The 21898-nt window shown below is 42.0% G+C and overlaps 1 protein-coding gene across 6 annotated transcripts in view; it reads left to right on the top strand.

Annotated features, from left to right (window-relative positions):
* Positions 1-21898, top strand: part of FAR1 (fatty acyl-CoA reductase 1) — a 72274-nt gene that overhangs the window by 12578 nt on the left and 37798 nt on the right. For all 6 annotated transcript variants that reach the window (XR_013635923.1, XM_073347685.2, XM_073347686.1 and 3 more), the window contains exons 2-3: positions 18630-18824; positions 21197-21372. Coding sequence is in view for 5 of the 6 variants with exons in the window: in XM_073347685.2 (XP_073203786.1) it covers positions 18636-18824; positions 21197-21372 (365 nt within the window). In the remaining variant the exon portion in view is untranslated. The remainder of the gene's footprint in view (positions 1-18629; positions 18825-21196; positions 21373-21898) is intronic.

The raw sequence follows: 21898 nt of genomic DNA on the forward strand, positions 1-21898 counted from the left end.
CAATTAGTAGTGTTATCTGAGCTACACATTCTCCTCAGCAAACCCAGAATTTGTATGTCTTTTGCTCACCCAATGGCTGGTTTCATGTTCTTGAGTGCATTCCAGACTCGTGAGAGGTTGTCAGCACCTGTGCTGTAAGCCTGGGTACTTTAGATGCTCTGCTGCTGTGGCTCACAGGCTAGACAGCCAGCAGACAAGCGTACTGCAGTTTCCTGAATGTCTGTGTGCCTTGCAACCCTGATTCAGCACTCTGACCCCAGCAGCTTGCCTACGACACAGTAGCCTTGCCCTGGTCTCCACCAGCCTTGGTTACTATTTGCAGAGTGACCCCAAGACACCCTTAGTCCTGAATTTCCCCAAAATCGTTTGCCCTTTGGTGTCCAGCCCTCTCCTGGGACACTCAGGGAAGACTAAGGTTTGTTGCTCCTTTTAAAGAGACAAAAGAACAGCAGCTTGTTGCTTTAACTGGAGTTAACAATCACTTCAATTCAGCCATACCATTGGGTTGGTTGGCTGGCTCAGATTGAAAGTAAAACAAGTGTATTAATAAAAAGAGAGGTTTTAAATGACTTGAGGTACAAGGGATAAAGAAAAAATAGTTACAAGCAAATAAAAGTAAAATATGCTTTCTAGTGGCTAAGGTCTGGTCTAAGCTAGAAAATTAGGTTAGTCTACTATGTTGGTCGGGGATGAAAAATTCACATCTCTGAGCAGCGTAGGTAAGCTGACCTAAATCCCAGTGTAGTTAGCTCTACGTTGGTGGAAGGATTCTTCTGTCGACCTAGTTGCCACCTCTTGGAGAGATGGATTACCTATGATGATGGGTGAATCCCTCAGGTTGGCCAAGGTAATGTCCATACTGAAGCTCTACAGTGGTGCAAATATGCCACTGTAGCGTTTTATGTGTTGACAAGCCCTTAGGCTTAACTCAACAAGCGACACTTGAATCAAGGTAGATGTTATACCAATCTTTCTTTCCTGCCATGGCTGAGTTTCTCTGTCATGTGCTGGTTTCCCTTGACTTTGTTGGTGAAAGATCTGTGTGTATGTGGGTTTCTCACCTATATGCATTCCCCAGAGACTTCAACACTGTTGGTTGAAGGACCTATCTTTCTCAGCTTGTAAGAGCTCTGGCCCCATGTCGGTGCAGTGATAGGTGCCATGATGTTTTTGTCTCTCCTTATATCTTTGGATGACCTCATGCTTCTGTTCTCTTCCTGAGGACTTCCCTTCCCACTGCTACTTCATATGTAAATGGGGCTTTCATTGTTTGGATTCCATCATGCTTAACTTACAGAGGAGACAGTGGTCTTCCCTCCTGTCTGGGTGGAACGTGCGTGCATCTCTCCCTTTGTTTGGTCAGACATTAAAGTGTAAAATTGGTGAGCATCCATGATTCCTTACATAATGTTAATACATACTTTTTACAATGATATTAATCACTAGTGTCACCCATTTTCATATGCCTCTTTTAGGTACAGATTAGGACAGCAGTGAGTTGGGACATATTGGGCTGGTCAGGCCAGCTGAAACTCACTGCTACATACTAGGCAGTCCTTTGCCATCTGACACTGGGGTGCTCTTAAGGTCCCACCTGGCTGAAAACTATCTGGAATTAAATTCAGACAAGATGGAGAAGCTGATGGACTGACTGTAGAGGGATTAAAGGACAGCAGCAAGGGACATGTGAAAGCATAGCCCAAATGTGACTGATCACTTTGTTGTGAGGGTATGTTTGCTCTCTGTCTCAGTGGCTTGAAATGTCAGGGCTGGTCTACACACTCCTTGTGCCAGTTTAACTAAAATCACGTAAATATTAATTTAGTTGAATGAAGGCAAACTGCTTTGAGAACATGCTGAGATCAATTTACAACTGACCTATATTGAATTAGCATAATTTGGTTGTAAACTGACTTTAAGTGTGTCCACAAAGGGGGTTTTCCCCAGTTTAACTCAATGGATTTAAAAAATCAAACTTAATACCTTTTACCATATTCAAATGGTCCCAAGGCTGCATCATTTTCAGAGGAAGACTTTGTCATAATTATTCCAACACTTTTCACCTTCTGATTAGGTTCCTGTAGTTTATTTTACATGGTGCTACCCTACAAAGGTTCTCGGAAGCTTTAGCTAGTACAGTATGTGGCCACATGTTTGTCAAAAGGATAACGTGAATGTGAGTTTGTAGTACAGCTGGTTCAGGCTCTTCGTTGGCTACCAAACTGCACTTGAACACACACACAAGTACCACCAGCAGGGCTATACTTATCCAAAAGTGCCAGTGACAAAAGCAGTCTCATCCAGACCAACTCAACAGTGGCCCAAGTTTTTGAGGTCAGTGCGTTTGCAAGATGCAAATTTTATTATTGGGCAAAGTATGGGGGAAAAGATGGATAGGCAAGAAAAGAAGGTATGAAAACTGACGACAGTGTGACCTTAATGGCACAGCCATAACTTTCAGTTAGTGCCCTTGCTGCAAATGAAATCTGTGATGGGGTTCCTGGGATGCAGCCTGGATTGTGGGACCACTGAGCCCTCTGTCCCACCAACCTGAGCTGCCTCTCACACTGATGCTGTTGACAGGTTACAAACTTGGGGCAAGTACTGCACTTATAGAGACACCCACAGACAGAGACACACCCAACTGAATGACGTGAATGCTTCTCCCAGCCACTCATGAACCAACAGTAGTGAGGCTCCAGTCAGTTCTCTCCAGCTCCCCAGTCTTGCACCCCAGAACTGTTCCATCTTGTACTGGTCAGAAACCTGACCAGTGTCAGTTCATTATCTAGTCTGTTCCTTCTCAATGTGGAGGGGACACACACTTGCCTTTGTAAACTGAGCTGAGATTTCCTTAGCACTTCAACCAATACTCACTGTTTTAGGTAAAATTTAAAACTGATTTATTAACTACAGAAAGATATATAGGTTTTAAGTGATGATAAGTAGTAAGCATAGAGATCAAAGTTGGTTACCTAAGAAATAAAATAAATTCAGTCTAAGTTCTATAAACTAAACAGGATTTGAATCAAGCAGTGTCTCACCCTGACTGATGGTATAGTTCAGTGGTAGGCAACCTGTGGCCCATCAGGGTAATCTGATTGCGGGCCGTGAGACACTTCGCTGTCGTTGACTGTCCGCGGACACAGTCCTCCTGCAGCTCCCAGTGGCCACGGTTTGCCAGCTCCTATTGGCCAGGAACAGCAAACTGTGGCTACTGGGAGCCGCAGGGGGCCATGCCTGTGGACGGTCAATGTCAGCAAAATGTCTCACAGCTGTAATCAGATTATCGTGATGGGCCCACAGGTTGCCCGCTACTGGTATAGTTCCTCAATATACAGGTTAGAATTTCCTTCCAGCCCGGAACCATGCTCCCCAGTTCAAAGTCTTTATCCTCCAGATGTTTCTTCCATATGTTGAGTTATTGGGGGAGGGGAATGAGGCCAAGTCATGATGTCACTTCCCCTCTTTATAGTTTCTTCCAGCTTGCTGGAGAGATCTATGCTTGTGGCATAGGTGTCCTCCCCCATTGGTTAAGCATTCTCCATTGTCTACGTGCTCTCTCTGAGAAGTCTTTTGGGATGGCTATTGGGAAAACGGATTCCTTTTAATGGGCCATTAGCACGTCTGGGTATTCAATTATTGTACCTGAAAGGCTGATTGTGGGTGTTTCCAACCTTCCAACATAGTTCAGTAACACACGTACAGCATTCAATGATAGCACATACAATCCAACAGGACATAAGTGTTCGACAGATCAAGACTTTTTAAAATACCTCACAAGGCATACTTTGTACAAAGCATATCATGATTATATGATAGTGGTGAATATGGGGGTTCCAGGGTGCTGCCTTGAGGTACAGAGTACCACAGGCACTTCCAAATTTCACATAAAAGTTAACATGAGGTATATAATTGAACATTGAGCAAGGAGTTCTGACCCCATCTCAGCTAATGAATTATTGTGTGGTTTGTCTGTCATGATGAACCTTTAAGGAAGTTAAAGGATTATTCCCCTGATCTTCAGACCTAGATCTGCAGTGTTATGATGCCAAAAGGATTACAAGTACTGCTCCTGGGGGGATTCTGCATCACTGTGCATGTGCAGAATTCACTTCCCCTGCAGATTTCTTTGCTTCCCCGCAGAAAAATGACTTCTGATGGGGAAGCAAAGAGAAACCTCTAGTGGTCACGCACCCCTTCCTGGAAGCTCTGGCAGGTTGATTTGGGCACCGGGCATGTGGGGCTGGGCAGTTGTGTGTGAGAGAGAGACATTCTGTCCCTCTTGCATGCTGTTGTAGTGTGCTCAGCATGGAGGGGCAGGGCTTTGGGGTTGCGCAGGCTCTGATTACTCAGGCAGAGCAGAATGTAGCTGCCTGCCTGCTTAGTGAATTGTTTAATGAATTGTTCCTATTGTCTTTGTGAATCCCCCGGAGTATAAAACAGGTGTAAAAGTTTTAACGCTCCTTTACATTGCCAAAGTGGTGTAAAGGCATCTTATTGTAAGGACAATATGGCTTATAAATGCTTATGGTGCTTTAGTGATTAGAACTGGTCTACATTTTTGTACTGAACACATTTTCTATCAAAATATGCTCCATGAACAGTTTGCTACTGACCTTTCTGGAGATGAGCAGTAGCCAGTATAAATTGTGAGTTTGATTCACCAGCCCTCACTTGCTCTTCGGTTGCTTATGATGTAACACTGAGCATATGGCTTCATATATTTGTTGACTAATAACTAGAAATAAAGGTTCAAACCTAGCTACATTATTAAACAAATGAGGTTTGGGGATTTCCTTTAATGCTCTCCACTGCCATTTTCCATCCATTGTACTGTATTTTAAATAAATTAACAAAATAATTGAAACCAGCATGATTATATTGTGTTATTTTGACAAATAAAATATGCAGAATTTTGCCGAATTTTAAAATGTATGCAGAATTTTAAAATTTTTGGTGCGGAATTACCCCAGGAATAAAGTATATATGTAGCAAGCAGGGTTAGTAGCAGTGCTGCTTCAAAATTGTAAACCTAGTGCTCACAGCCTCACTCAGATAGGTGTTTTACGAAAATGGATAATGCTGTATCTAGAAAATTCATGACCTACACGTCATGTACAAACCATGAAAAAAATTGTCAGTATGTGATAAGCTCTTAAAGACAAGTCAAAATGGGGGTGGGGAGGAAGAGCAAGGATTTAGGAGGAATTGAAAAGGGTTTGAGGAAGTGACTTTGCTTAGTACCGTTATGCCTCTTGATCATCAGACTACAGTTCATCTAGCCATGTCAGCTTCTAGCTGAGCATATATATTTTTAATTTGGCTTAAACTGATCTGGACTAATATACAAAATGGGGTTTCTTTCCATTAGTAGTTGTATATTAGGTTAGTTGATCATATCAGATTGTGGGAATACACAGTTACTTTCCTCTAGTTATCCTGTTGTAATGGAAAGAAATCCTGGGAACATACTTGCCCTGCCGTGCATACATCTTCACGTAGTCTGTTGGAAGGTCTTCACCTTGCTGGTGTAGCCATTTGGATGTATCCCAGTCAAACTGATTTAATGGGATTGTTTCTGACGTGGTGTTCAGGATTAGATTAATTCAGGGATTCTGGTGATGTACAGACCAACCCATTATTGCTCTTGACAATACTGACTGAGTTGTCTTGGGATGTCATGGCCTCTTCGACGACTGTGGGAATTCTCTGGTGGCTTCTGACTACTTTTAGGTGGGAATACGCTGAATTTTAGGTAGGAGTGTAGTGATAACATTGTCATGGTCTGGCAAACGCTTTTATCAGCCTCACGTCAAGACCTTCCTAGATCCTGTTTTGATGGTTATCCAAACCCAAACATCCATTTGAATTCTAAGGCTGGAGATATAAATACTGTCCAGCTACTGGATCAGTGCGTTGATGGTTTGGGCCAGGGGTTCTCAAACTGGGGGTCATGACCCCTCAGGGGGTCACGAGGTTATTATGTGGGGCCATCCTGTGGTGAGAAGCATCTAAGTTTGTAAGGGCATTGAAGGTGTTAAGATCAGCTTAGAATGCATTTTGTTTTTATTTCATTTGACCAAATCTTACCTGTTGTGCTTTGACTTAGATTTTAAGTGATTATATCTTTTGTAGTTAATACATTTGTTTTTATTCTACCTGAAGCAATGCATTTGGTTTGAAGAGTGTCAAAGATTCCCCTTGGGATAACAAGCCTGGTACATATCAATTTCTTTGTTAAATTGACAAACTCATAAGCTTGCGTCCAGCGGGCATAACTGGACACTGCAAGATGGAGGTTCCTAGGGTTGTGCCTGGGACCAGAGATATTGGCTAATGTCATTCGGTTGCACAATCCAAGTAGCGGCTGGCCAAAAGCACTCACTCATGTAGCTGGGAGCAGCTTACATGCTAGAGGCTATGCGTGAACAGCCCAGGAGTGGTGGTTCTCACAGCAGAGCAGGGTAACTCTCTGCTCCCAGAGTTGAGGATTGGAGTGACCTAGCAGATCACCAGTCCAGATAACAGCGGAACGTCACACCTGGTACTTGTACTTGCCACAGCTCAGATTTTAGGTAAGCTTCTTGTCTTTAATGGTCCACTTGTTAGCATTATGTACCTTTATTTCCCGTCTCATCTTTCTTATACCCACTCTTGTCTCCTTCTTTTTTTATTGGGCTTAAAGTAAAACTTGAACATCTGTTGGAACTAAATTTAATACAGAATTTCAAGAAAGCCTCAGAGACAATAGAGGGCTGATCCTCCCTTTGAAATTTTGTTACGAAGGCAGCCAAATTCTCTGTCCAGACAAATCTGGAAAATATCCTTCTGATTCAACAAAACACTTGCTATAAAATAGCAATGTGGATTTCTGAAGCATCTCTTATCTAGAGATTCATAGATCTTAATGTGTGTTACAAAGCAATGAGTTAAATATCTGCTGCACTGACTGAAGAAAAACAGAGCAGCCATTGTATGCCCTACAGTAGTACTTGCTCAGCCTGAGACACTAGAACTTTTTACTGAAAGAGGAAATGTTGGCCAAGAAGTTGGACTTATTGTACCCTGTTTGTCTTTTTAAAGTGCCTAGGGAGTTTTAACTTCTATCGGAGATGGGCTGAAGGAACCTTTTATTGAACATTTTATTCAAAGCATCCAGCTCCCTTTTCAACAAGGAATGCAGGCCCTGAATTGTGGGCTAAAAAATACTGACATAAATTCTTCTCCAACAGCAAAAAGAAAAGGAGTACTTGTGGCACCTTAGAGACTAACCAATTTATTTGAGCATAAGCTTTCGTGAGCTACAGCTCACTTCATCGGATGCATACTGTGGAAACTGCAGAAGACATTATATACACAGAGACCATGAAACAATACCTCCTCCCACCCCACTCTCCTGCTGGTAATAGCTTATCTAAAGTGATCACTCTCCTTACAATGTGTATGATAATCAAGTTGGGCCATTAACCTGGATTTGTGCTGGAAATGGCCCAACTTGATTATTTTCTTAAAATTTTAATTAATGTCAAAAATGTCATATGGCTAGCCAGTGGAATTCACATCTTTAATACAAGTAGCGTGCATCTTCAGATAACCTCAATTTATTCATGAGCTGGCTTTCAGTCCCTGCCTATGCAATAGGATATGATTTTGCAAGCACGGTTGCAACCATAAGTATTCCTGTAACACAGTCAGTGCAAAAGTTGCTACGTACAGTGCATTGGTATTGACCCATCCTTAGCCTTGCTCAGAGCTAGTGCAAACCCTAAGCATCATGTCATCTATTAGTGTTGCTTGCTCTGCTTTGGTTCAGTGTCTGAGTAGGCTGCAAGCACTGGTTTAATGTTCGCAAGGAGCACTCTCTTCGGACATGGCATACTGTGTGCAACCAAAACAGAACCTGTTTGTGTGGATTTGCTGCACTGTTACGGCTTGTACTGGCTCAGTGGCACTGGTGCAAGTTTTAGTATTGCAGTTGAGTTATTTTAGACTTGATAAATCACTATAGCTAACATCTCACAAAACAAAATAGAGGCTTGGACGGCCACAGGCTGAAACAATCACGCCTGCGAACTTCCTGGCCTATACTTTTTCTTTTCTTTTTTCTGTTCTAGTATCGGACTCTGCCATAAGCTATATCTCTTGTTTACTAAAATATGTATCTTTACAAAACACTGCTTTTGAGAGACTAAAATTGGTTAATCTTGTTTGTACTGGGTGCTGTACAAACAGGCTGAAATACTGTTTGAGACCTTGGGATACTACATTAGAAATAAATAATAGCAACAAAGACCATCCTTATCCCCATATAATTTAGAATCTAAAACACAAGAGTACAAAGATTTGGGGATGAGGATATAGCATTAAAGCATCTGAAGATGTTGGTGAATTAGTACAGTTTTATGTTGTGATGGAGGTAGGATAATGAAATGGCAGAGATAGAACTTGAGAGTAGGAAAAGGAAGGAAGAGAAAGATAAATGGTTACAATTCTTCACCTTCCTAGCAATCATTAGTAGGCAGGATTTTATAGGCTCAACAACAAAAGGGAGTTTTGAGGAGAGATTATTGAAAAAAGATAATGGCTGTCTTTTTAAGTGTTTTGCCCACACTCCTGCATAAGGGGAACATAAGAGAAATTATAGAGGTGCTTGAGGGTATATCCACACTGCAATAAAAGACCTGTGGCTGGCTTGGTTGAGCTGACTTGAACTCACAGTGCAGGGCTATAAAATTAAGTAATTGGGGGCCCTCCCACCTTGTAGTGTTTCCTGTGAATGGGGAGGGTCCCAGAGCTCAGGCTATAGCCGAACCCAAACATCTACAATGCAGTTTCATAGCCCTGCAGCCTGAGCCCCAGGAGCCCAGGTCAGCTGACCTGGGCCAGCTGTGGGTCTTTTTTTATTGCAGTGTAGAAGTACCCCATGGGAGAAGATGACTGGTATGTAGTAAAGATGGGGAATGTTGGAGTGAAAGCAGTAGTGTTGGACATCATGAGTCACTTGACGAGAAGCTTGTGCTTTAATGCAAAGCTGAAAGGGGAAATGACTAATAAAGTCAATGGGCTAGTCCAGGGGTCTCAAACTCAATTTACCTTAGGGCCAGTGCCAGTCCTCAATCCTCCCAGCGGGCCAATAATGTCACTGAATATGGTATTCAGAAAAGAAAACATTTATTTTTTATTTCGAATTTCTTAGAAATAATAGAACTGTCATACAACTTTATACAATTCTTCGCCTGCCAGAGAGTTCTTAGTGTTTGCCAGACACCTGACAATGCTTCAGTTCTGACAGTTTGTTGATGTTTGGCCTCAGTGACTGAGCAGTTGAAACCTTCAGGATTGCAGCAAGGTGTGCATCAGGTAGTTGTTTGGTTTTTAGACTTCATTGTGGAAAAAAGTGACGCTGCCTCCATGGCTGACTCTGCCCGGTGACTAGTGATGGTATCTCTGTCCCTCTCCCCCAGCCAATGAGAGCCGTGGGGGGGGGTGCCTGCAGCAGACATTGCTGGCGGCGTGTCTGCATGTGAGTCTCCTCCGCGGGCTGCAGTGGGGAGGTTCTCGGGCCAGGACTTTGAGACCCCTGGGCTAGTCATTTCTCTTTTCTGCTACCTTATCAGAGGTGGTATGGTTTAAGAGTTAAGTTTATAGTAATTAAGGATAACTGTGTAGCCTCAAGTTACCATGAGACAGTATTGCCATCTGCCTTTCCAAGTGAACTTATTTCAAAAGTTTACTTGCTCCAAGTTCTTTCCAGTATGAATTCTATCAGAGGATAATTTGGTCAAAATACTTGTCCAGTTGGGGATTTAAGCGCTTATTCTGTTTAGGGACTGCCATGGGTGTATGGTTGTGGCTTTAGGTGCTTCATATAGTCCTTTAATGTGTGCAGTGCAGGAATTTATATTCTCATTCTCTGCTCTTGGATAAGAGTCTTTAGTAAATAATTACTAAGCTATATGCCTTGCTGCCTGAAACTTCTAGGATTGAAACTTAGCCTACTCAGGTAGCTGGATTGCTTGCTAGAAATGACTTACCACATAATTCAGTACAAGAGGAGTCTCTGAGGAAGCATGGGCAGAAAAGCACTGTAGAATATTGTTGGACAATGACTTCAGTATCAAAGATACTGCTGCTGTTGCTACACAGCCTGATACTGATTTAGGAATATTATTTAGTCACCTACCTCACAGGGGTATTGTGAGGATTGTTTGTAAAGAATCTTGAAGTTGAAAAACAGGCATAATTATTACTATAGTGCTAGATCTTCTCCTGCGTGAAAATTATGCTGCAGTTCCTCACTATTGGAGTAGGCAGTGTCATGTCTCATGCATATCTTGTTAAATAGTTTACTGCTTGCAGTGGTTCAGATGAGTCATGGAACTGCAGATCAATGCTTCAAATTATAGTTATAAAAGTCTACCTCTTGGCTTTCTCAGTTCCTCCTCTTCCACCTACTCTAAAACCCTCCTCTTTTCATTAGCTGTTCTAGTAATGTAATCATTAGTTGGTAAGAAGTGTGGGTCAGCAAGGAGAATAACTAATTATTTGAATATACTCTGTGTAGATCTGTACTAACACCCCTCCTCCCCCCACCAGTGACTTTCTGGTTGTAATGGCTTGATACACAACTTCTGTAGCGCAGATCTTCACGGGCAACTGTGTGTACAAAATCCAGATACTAATAAGTAACCTTCCTGTTAAGTTTATAGTAATTAAGGATAACTGTGTATTCATGGGTTGTTTCATCGTAACAAAATATAAAGCCACATGTTGTAGTAAAGCCAGACATGCCGCTTCTATGACGAGCTACATGCAATTATAGGTGGTGCCCCTAATACTACCCCACCCCTGTATGTGGATTTCTGCAAGGGGGGAGTCTCAGCAACAGGGATGAGGATTTTGGGGACGAGGAAGATGAGGAGGAGGAGGAGGATGAAACCATTCTCCCCGACAGCCAGGAACTATTTATCACCCTGGAGCCAATACCCTCCCAAGGCGGGCTCCTGGACCTTGAAGGCAGAGAAGGCACCTCTGGTGAGTGTACATTTGTAAATATAATACAGGGTTTAAAAGCAAACATGTTTGATTGATTTGCCCTGAAGACTTGGGATGCATTTGCGGCCAGTACAGATACTGGAAAAATCTCTTAACGTGTTTGGGGATGGAGCGGAAATCCTCCAGGGACATCTCAATGAAGCTCTCCTGGAGGTACTCCCAAAGCCTTTGCAAAAGGTTTCTGGGGAGGGCAGCCTTATTCTGTCCTCCACGGTAGGACACTTTACCACACCAGGCCAGTAGCACATAGTCTGGAATCATTGCATAACAAAGCATGGTAGTGTATGGTCCCAGTGTTTGCTGGCATTCAAGCAACATACGTTCTTTATCTCTCTACGTTATCCTCAGGAGAGTGATATCATTCATGGTCACCGGGTTGAAATAGGGGAATTTAATTAAGGGGACATTCAGAGGTGGCCGTTCCTGCTGGGCTGTTTGCCTGTGGCTGAAAAGAAATCATCCCCACCTTTAGCAGTGGGGGGAGGGGTGAAGCGATCATCCCTGAGAATTGAGGGTGTGGGGGGGAGGGGCGACCTTGTACCGAAAACATTTTTGCATAGCACATGTGCCAACAGCTTGGTTCATCATGAAAGAGTCTACCCTTTGTTTTCTAACATGTCTTTTTAAATACTACTCTCCCTTTTTTCCTCCTGCAGCTGCAAATGTTTCAACGTTCCCCCTATCATCTCTGTCCCAGAGGCTAGCGCAGATAAGAAGGTGAAAAAAACGCACTCACGATGAAATGTTCTGAGCTCATGCAGTCCTCCCACACTGAAAGAACTCAGCAGAATGCATGGAGGCAAGCAGTGTCAGAGTCCAGGAAAGCACAAAATGAAAATGAGGACAGGAGGGACACGTGAGAGGAGAGGTGGCGGGATCAAGATGATAGGTGGCGGCAGTGTGATGAGGAGGCAGGATGCCATGCTGAGGCTACTGGAGGATCAAACTGATATGCTCTGGGGTATGGTTGAGCTGTAGGAAAGGCAGCAGGAACACAGACCGCCGCTGTAACCCCTGTGTAACCAACCACCCTTCTCTCCAAGTTCCATAGCCGCCACACCCAGATGCCAAAGAACGTGGCGGGGGATAGGGGAGTGTGTGTGCCCAGAGGACTGTGTAAGTGACAGAAGGCTGGCATTCAATAAGTTCTGAAGTGCAGTGTGGTCTTGTCCTTCCTTCCTCCCTTCCTGGGCTACCTTGGCAGTTATCCCCCTATTTGTGTGATTGAATTAATAAAGATTGCATGAATTTGAAACAACAATGACTTTATTCCTTCTGCAAGCAGTGATCAAAGCGGGGAGGTCAGCTGGCTTACAGGAAGTAGAGTGAATCTAGGGGGCGGGTTTTCATCAAGGAGAAACAAACAGAACTATCATACCATAGCTTGGCCAGTCATGAAACTGGTTTTCAAAGCTTCTCTCATGCGTAGCGCGCTCTGCTGTGCTCTTCTAACTGCCCTAGTGTCTGGCTGCGCGTAATCAGCGGCCAGGCAATTTGCCTTAACCTCTCACACCACCATAGATGTCTCCCCCTTACTCTCATAGATATTGTGGAGCACACAGCAAGCAGTAATAACAATGGGAATATTGGTTTTGTTGAGGTCTAACCTAGTCAGTAAACTGCACCAGCGTGCTTTTAAATGTCCAAATGCACATTCTACCACCATTCTGCACTTGCTCAGCCTGTAGTTGAACGGCTCCTGGACAGTAGTACGGCTTCATGAGCCATGTACGGCTTCATGAGCCATGGCATTAAGGGGTAGGCTGGGTCCCCAAGGTTAACTATAGGCATTTCAACATCCCCAACAGTTATTTTCTGGTCTGGGAATAAAGTCCCTTCCTGCAGCTTTTGAAACAGACCGGAGTTCCTGAAGATGTGAGCGTCATGTACCTTTCCCAGCCATCCCACGTTGATGTTGGTGAAACGTCCCTTGTGATCCACCAGTGCTTGCAGCACCATTGAAAAGTACCCCTTTTGGTTTATGTACTGGTTGCCTTGGTGATCTGGTCCCAAGATAGGGATATGCGTTGCATCTATGGCCCCTCCACAGTTAGGGAATCCCATTGCAGCAAAGCCATCCACTATGACCTGCACATTTCCCAGAGTTGCTACCCTTGATAGCAGCAGCTCAGTGATTACATTGGCTACTTGGATCACAGCAGCCCCCGCACTAGATTTGCCTACTCCAAATTGATTCCTGACTGACGGGTAGCTGTCTGGCATTGCAAGCTTCCACAGGGCTATCGCCACTTGCTTGTGAACTTTGAGGGCTGCTCTCATCTTGGTATTCTGTGCTTCAGGGCAGGGGAAAGCAAGTCACAAAGTTCCATGAAAGTGCCCTTACGCATGCGAAAGTTTCGCAGCCAGTGGGAATCATCCCAGACCCGCAACACTCTGCGATCCCACCAGTCTGTGCTTGTTTCCCAGGCCCAGAATCGGCATTCCACGGCATGAGTCTGCCCCATTGTCAACAGGATGTCCAAATTGGCGGGGCCCTTACTTTGAGAGAAGTCTGTGTCTATGCCCTCATCACTCTCCTCACCAAGCTGCCGTCGCCTCCTCGCCTGCTTTTGCAGGTTCTGGTTCTGAACATACTGCAGGATAATGCATGAGGTGTTTACAATGTTCATAACTTCTGCGGTGATCTGAATGGGCTCCATGCTTGCCGTGGTATGGCGTGAGCAGGAGAGCAGAGTTGCAGTGGAAGCGGTGGATGACGATGGATGCCACAAGAATAGATGTTTATAGAGAACGATGAGAGGACCTGCGAGGTGGATTCATAAGAGCAGAGTTGCAGCAGAAGTGGGAACCCATTGACAGCCAACATGGAGAAATCTGCTATTGAGACAAGAGCAGGAGAGCAGAGTTGCAGCAGAAGTGGTGGTTTGATGATGGTTAGCAGTCCTACTGCACCGTCTGCTGAAAGCAGTATGGTGTCCGCATGGAAAAAAGGCACAAAACGATTGTCTGCCGTTGCTTTCATGGGGGAGGGGGACAATTGATGACATGTACCCTAAACCACCTGCGACAATGTTTTTGCCCCATCAGGCACTGGGAGCTTAACCCAGAATTCTGATGGATGGCGGAGACTTGGGGAACTGTGGGATAGCTACTCATAGTGCAACACTCCGAAAGTCAAGGCTAGCCATGGTACTGTGGACGCACTCCACCGACTTAATGCGCTTAGTGGGGACACACACAATCGACTGTATAAAATCGCTTCCTAAAAATGGACTTCTGTACATTCAACCTAATTTCATACTGTAGACATACCCTTAGATAAATGCTCGTTAAGAAAGTGAAATAGTCTTTTGAGGTCTGTCAGGGTTCCTTCCCCACTCTGAACTCAGGTACAGATGTGGGGACCTGCATGAAAGACCCCTGTAATCTCATTTTTACCATCTTAAGTTAAAAACTTTCCCAAGGCACAAATTCTACCTTGTCCTTGAACAGTATGCTGCCACCACCAAGTGATTTAGACAAAGAACCAGGGAAAGGACCACCTGGAGTCCTAGTCCCCCAAAATATTCCCCCAAGACCTACACCCCCCTTCCTGAGGAAGGCTTGAGAATAATATCCTCACAAATTGGTACAGGTGAACACAGACCCAAAACCTTGGATCTTAAGAACAATGAAAAATCAATCAGGTTCTTAGAAGAAGAATTTTATTTAAAGAAAAGGTAAAAGAAACACCTCTGTAAAATCAGGATGGTAAATACTTTACAGGGTAATTGGATTCAAAACAGAAGATTCCCCTCTAGGCAAAACTTTAAAGTTACAAAAAACTGGGATAAATCTTCCTCTAGCAAAGCGAAAATTCACAAGTTGAAAACAAAAGGTAATCTAACGCGCCTTGCCTTATTTACTTTTTTTTGTAATATTAGAGACTTGTACAGGATGGTTTATAGGAGGAGTTTTTTTGCCCTGATGCTTCTCTGCTTTCCCCAGAGAACACACCAACAAAGCCCCTCCCCCCCCCGATTTGAAAGTATCTTCTTTCCCCATTGGTCCTTTTGGTAAGGTGCCAACCAGGTTATTTGAGCTTCTTAACCTCTTAAAGGTAGGGAGGAATTCTAAGCTACCCTTAGCTGTATGGTTATGACAAGGTCTTTACTTCGGCCACACCTTGAGAATGCTGAAACTCAAAACAAGGGGGTGTGAGTATTATGTGATGCGTATGCTAAAGTGCTTCCTTGTAAAATCTGTCTGTGTGGCTTCTAAAACATATGCTGCTAAACAGCTTATTGCAGGAAACCAAAGAATACCCTAGGTCTCTTGGCCTTGCTAGCCTTTTGGTATTGCACCTTGTATAGTGTACAGCAAGTCCCCCCATAACGCATAGGCCAGGGATAAAGAATAGTACATCCATCTGCTACTAGGTGCAGCATACTTCTCACATCATGGTGAGATTGTGCTTTGGAGTGCATTATGATCAGACATTAGAATGCACATAAAGTGGATGGCTTATTTTTTTGCCTCATCCTACTGTCCCTGTGTCCATTTCTGACTCACTTAAACTTCGTTTGCAACAAGGATGCCTCTAACTTTCATCTGGAAGGAGGGAACTCTTAAATCCTAAATCTGGTTCTGTCCTGACTACTATGCTAGCACTAGGGAAGAATCTTTGTTTGGTTTCCTCTGTAAAAGAGGGATACTACTTAATTTTGTCTGAGGTGAGGATAGATGTCTGTACAGGATGTTGAAAAAATAATGTACTAATTAACTGCTAAGTACCATAATCTGAATATGGGCCCAAACCTGAGTGTTTGGATTTTTATGCGAATTTTCCAGGTTCAGGTGTGTGTACATCCAGATATCTGTGTTTTAATTGTAATTTTAATTCCTCCTATCACTGACTTTGTTCCTTTTGTTCACTTTTACTTTCTTGTCTTGGTTTAGCTTCTGTAAACCCAAAGCAGAAAAAAATCTTGCTTTTTGTTAGAGTTTTAAGATACTCTTAAAAGTTGCATGCATTTCCTGCAAAAATTGCAATATTTTCCAACTTTGCTTGTAAATGAATGGCTGAAAAATTTACAAGTAATTAATTTAGACATTTGTCTAGTTGTGCTCTGTTTGAATCCAAGCAACTATATTTGATTGTAAGAATCTTTTTATTTTTTTAAAAAAAGTGAATTTATGAGGTAAGTACTACGTTAAGTATCTCTAGCTAGTCAGTACCTGGCTATAACAAAAGGTTAATGTTGTCCATAAAACTGCTGATGCTGTCAACATATTGATACAGCTCGCTTGTTTCTGTTTGCTGTTAAAAATTTGAAGAATTTTTCCTCAGGGAGCTAGAGTTGGCTTTGTTTGGCTTTAAATTATTGCAAGTAATAAAGAGCCATGCCAAAACTAATACAGTTCTATTTGCAAGTGCTAGTTAACAGTATGAATAACTGACTTTATTTTATTTTTTGCTGGCCCTTTTGAAAAATCAGAATTTAGTTTCGGGTCAAATGAACTGCTTAACTTTGAGCTTTTAAAAACACTTTTCTGTTTTTGATAAACCTGAAGTAAATTCTGAATAAAAGATCGAAACATTTTCAGTAGACTATGTCAAAACCAAACTCTTTTAAAAAACTTTTTAAGCATATCTTTTCCAGATGAAACGACTTGGCAAAATTTTAGACACGTTCACAATGTTTTGGTCAGTACAAATCTGCTTTTGGCAAAAACAGTTTTTGTTTTTTTTTTACCAAAATTCACCCACCTCTATTTTCAAGTCCTCAATTTTTGTGTGAGAAGGGCTGGGGTGAGGAGATGTTTCAGTTACCTGAAGCTGTAATTCTGTTGTCTTCCTTAAATATATTAAAGGATTCAACCAAATGTTTGCCAGATGAGTAGGACACCTATTGACTCCCAACAGATGCAAGATTGGACTACAACTGTTGTAAACAAAAACTGAGAAATATTGTGATAGTGCATATGTAGGCAGAAACAAGAATTTTATTTGATCGTTGAAAAGGTTCGTGTATCTCTTAAAACTGAAGCAAAGCACTTGCACGCTATCCTGTGAGTGCTATGCAGCTTGGAGTAACACTTGACTTTTCACAGCAGGCCCCAGGTTTTGTATTTCTTTGTGAATTCTTTAGTGCAATTTTTTGAGTTTTCCAAATCTTTGGTTTGTATGCATGTTCCAATACACAAGTGTGATTACTGTAAGGAATTATTACATCATCTTTGAGGTGTAAGTACTAATTCCTGTTTTGTTACATGTACTTATTTATGTAGCATAAATTTGAGGCCTTCACCCCTAAGTAAGACTAAGGCCATGTCTACACTGCACTTTCATTAAAAGTTTTGTCACTCAGAGGTGAATACCATCTGGTCCTGGTGTCTTATTACTGTTTAGTTTATCAACTTGTTCCAAAACCTCCTCCAATGACACTCCTCAGTCTTGGACAGTTCCTCAGATTTGTCACATGAAAAGAATGGCTCAGGTTTGGGAATCTCCCTCAGATGTGAAGACCAATGCAAAGAATTCATTTAGTTTCTCCGCAATGGCCTTATCGTCCTTGAGTGCTCCTTTAGCATCTTGATTGTCCAGTGGCCCCACTGGTTGTTTAGCAGGCTTCCTGCTTCTGATGTACTTTGCTATTACTTTTTGAGTCTTCGGCTAGTTGTTCTTCAAATTCTTTTTGGCCTTCCTAATTATATTTTTACACTTGATTTGCCAGAGTTTATGCTCCTTTCTATTTTCCTCATGAGGATTTTAACTTCCACTTTTTAAAGGATGCCTTTTTGTATCTCACTGCTTCTTTTACTTTGTTGTTTAGCCATGGTGGCACTTTTTTGGTTCTGACTGTTTTTTAATTTGAGCTGTACATTTAAGTGGAGCCTCTATTATGGTGTCTTTAAAAAGTTTCCATGCAGCTTGCAGGGATTTCACTTTTGGCACTGTACCTTTTAAATTTCTGTTTAACTAACCTCCTCATTTTTGTGTAGTCCCCCTTTCTGAAATTAAATGCTACAGTGCTAGGCTGCTGTAGTGGTTTCCCTGCCACAGGGATGTTAAAGTTAATTATATTATGGTCACTGTTACCAAGAGGTGCAGCTATAGTCACCTCTTGGACCACATCCTGCACTCCACTTAGGACTAAATCAAGAATTGCCTTTCCTCTTGTGCGTTCTAGGGCTAGCTGCTCCAAGAATCAGTCATTTAAGGTGTCAGGAAACTTCATCTTTGCATCCTGAGGTGACAGGTACACAGTCAATATAGGGATAGTTGAAATCCCCCATTATTATTGAGTTTTTTATTTTTGTAGCCTCTCTAATCTCCCTTTCAGTCACATCCTGGTCAGATGGTCGGTGTAATATCCCTAGTGCTATATTCTTATTAGAGCGTGGAATTCTGTGAATTGCTTCTAAAATGTATGGCATTTGCTTAAACTTAAGACCTACTTGTGTAAGAAGGAAGGGGATACCGATAGATAAAGAATGTGGTCAGTGAGCTTCTACTTTCAACCACAGGACTGAATGTTCATATCTTTGCATTATAATGAAAGAGGTACAGATCTATAGGCCTGCATAAAGTGACATTTTTTCTAATCTATTCTTATTAACCTTTTAAGGTCATAATGGTATCCATCCCTGAATACTATGAAGGAAAGAATGTCCTCCTCACAGGAGCTACTGGCTTCATGGGAAAGGTGCTTCTGGAAAAGCTATTGAGGTCCTGCCCTAAAGTGAAAGCAGTTTATATATTGGTGAGACATAAAGCAGGACAGACCCCTCAAGAACGAATGGAAGAAATGATCAGCTGTAAGGTATGTCTCTGGAAGATCTTTGTGTTAAGTGACTAAAGAAGTGATACAAACCTCCTTTCCCCATTGTAAAGAAACTTCTGAAATGGTGATCAACAGTGAACATGTTGGAACAGGTTTTTTGCAATACAAATTTCCAAGTAACTGACTGCTGTGGTATTGATGACTAAATATCAGGGTTGCATTGACTTTTAACAGATTAAAGGAAAGTAAACATCTCCCTCCTGGAGTCAGAGGACACATACAGCAGATGAGCATAATGAAGCTTGTTTTCTGCCATTTAAACTTGCAGACAGATATGCATTCTTTGAATGTCATATACCATATTATATGCTTGTTTTTTAAGTTCTGCTGATGACTTTCTTTGTGTGCTTTTCATCCAAATGAAAAGCCCAGTGACAGGTTTTACATGGAGGGTAAAAGAATGTACGCTTCAAGTAGAGCGTCTTACCCACTTTCAGCTTTGTTAAAAGGTCTTGTTTTTAATTCAGCTATCTTACTGTTTCAATTGCCGTTTGGTTACAGAAACTAAGGAGTCTTTCTTTTTTTTTTTTTTTATCGTTCTTTTCAGCTTTGTTACTACCATGCACTGACCTTTATAGTGGTATAGATAAAAATAGCAGTTGTGTTTTAAGCTCAGAGAAGTCTGAATGACCAAATAACTTCTGATGTGTCTGTAAATGTGAAGAACTCTGCATACAGCTACTAGAGCAGCGGTGGGCAACCATGCAGCCCACCAGGGTAATCTGATTGCGGGCCGCGAGACATTTTGCTGACGTTGACCGTCCACAGGAATGGCCCCCTGCAGCTCCCAGTGGCCTTTGTTCCTGGCTAATGGGAGCTGTGGGAAGCGGTGGGCCACAGGGACGTGCTGGATCTTGCTTCCCGCAGTTCCCAGTGGCCGGGAACAGCGGCCACTGGGAGCTGCGGACGGTCATACCTGTGGACGTTCAACGTCTGCAAAATCTCTCTTGGCTCACATCAGATTACCATGATGGGACACAGGTTGATCACCACTGTTCTAGAGAAGTTCTTTGCTACACAGCATCTGGCGTCTTTAACTCTGATTTCCAGTAGCACTTTATATGCTCAAAAAGTAGTATTTGAACAGCATAGACTTCACCATTACTTGTTTTGCAAAATTAGGTGTTTTAGCAAAGTTATGCCCCTTTTTCATGGGAAGCACAACCTTGAAAGCTCAGTCTTTTGAATAACAGTTTCAGTAGTAGTAGCTGCTACCTAACTGGAGGCTTCTTGCATTTTTGTTAATCTGATGTTGGACTAAAACATTTTGATATGGTGTTCTGTTCAAACCGCTGTTAATCTAAACTGAATTTCCGGTCTGACTGGGATATTGACATAAACGCTAAGGTTCTGTTGTACTGATACATTAAAACATAGCATGTGGAACTTCCATTACTGTTAGTTCGTTATCCCTGTAAATTTTCTGGGCATTTAATGGTGGGTGGGAAAAAAGACAAGGATTTTGTATTTGTATGTAATACACCAACTATATGGTGGTAATCCATGTGATAAAATACAGATGTGATGAACACATTTATTGTGCCTCTCTAACAGCCTCATTTTTCATCTGCCTACTAAATTGTTTTTCCTGGGATTTACTCTGACATTCCAACCCACTGAGCAATCTTAAATCCTCCCGTCTCTTTTGAAACTACCTGCAAGAGAAGTGGGGGTTTTATTCATTCATTCTCAATTGTGAAACTTTCCCCAGAATGACACCTGGTTTAAGCTCATGGCGTGTGTTCATTCTTGGGTCAGCAACACATCTTCTAGACCTAAATGTAATGGAATTAAAGACTGATATCTGGAGTCTTGCAGGTCTAGAAATGAGAGTATTCTACAGTGGAAGATAGGGTAAAATGTTTTGCTTTTTAGCCCTCAATGGGCCAGAGATGATAGACTGTAAGTTGATTACAGCTACTTTAGTTAATTTTTAAATACTTTCTGTGGCTCTGTTGGAGTCCTGAGCATTTGGACTTGTGGGAGCTTAAGGAATTTAGCTTTACGGACAGGAAAAGTAGTTCCAATAAATAAAGTTTTTAAGGGGAAAAAAAAAAAAAAAAAGCATCATGCATGTTCAGCTTTATCATTAACTTGGAATGACCTGCATAATTCACTGGCTGCTTTGCCAGTTGAGTTGGGATGGGAAAGTTATTCATGCTGATACGTGATACGAAATTTTACAATTATATTTTTTTAATATCCATTATGTTTGAAGAAGTATAACTCCATGTTATAGGCAGAAAATATTGTTTAATTTCCCCTTCTGCTACAATAAAAAAAAATTAAAGTGCTCACTTCTGAAATCATTGTATGAATTTTTATTTTTAGTCCTGATTTTCTTTTGACAGCTCTTTGACAGGTTAAGAGATGAACAGCCTGAATTTAAAGAGAAAATAATAGCAGTTACTAGTGAACTTACGCAGTCTGAACTGGACCTTAGTGAGGAGGACAAAGAAAAGCTCATAGACTGCATTAATATTGTATTCCATTGTGCTGCTACAGTCAGATTCAATGAAACACTGAGGTGAGTATAAAGCTTGATGCCAAGAAAACTTGTTTTTTTTCCTGAGTTTTATTTTGTGTGTTTGGCATCACTGCATATGGGGTCAATTTCATTTTTTCCTGTGTATAAGGAAACTCCCCAAGAAAGTTTTTTTTAACCCTTAGAATTTCAAGGATGAGTATAAAAGACCATTGTTGGGGAAAGACCAATATGAAGATTGTGTCAGGCCCCAGGCTTGGTACAGGGATAAGAAAGTTGAGTAATGTTGTTGCTTCTACTGGTCTTGGCACTTTCATGTGTCTTGTGAGCTCCTGCTGTGATGGCCCGTAATATGAGTGTAGCTGGTGGGTGATAAATGGATGTGGATGGGCTACAGCAAGATGCACCTGGCTCAGCAGTTGAGCTGAACCACTACCCATTTTAAGAACTAGGTCATGAAAAGAGTGTGTGTGTATATGTAATTTCATGGTCAGCTGTTTTGGAAGGTAAGAGTGTATTGAGAACAAAAATGCTCTCCTCCTCAGGATGTGGGTATAAAATTCTAGCT

Source organism: Lepidochelys kempii, chromosome 6 (assembly GCF_965140285.1).
Source record: "Lepidochelys kempii isolate rLepKem1 chromosome 6, rLepKem1.hap1, whole genome shotgun sequence".
Classification (NCBI taxonomy): domain Eukaryota; kingdom Metazoa; phylum Chordata; order Testudines; family Cheloniidae; genus Lepidochelys; species Lepidochelys kempii.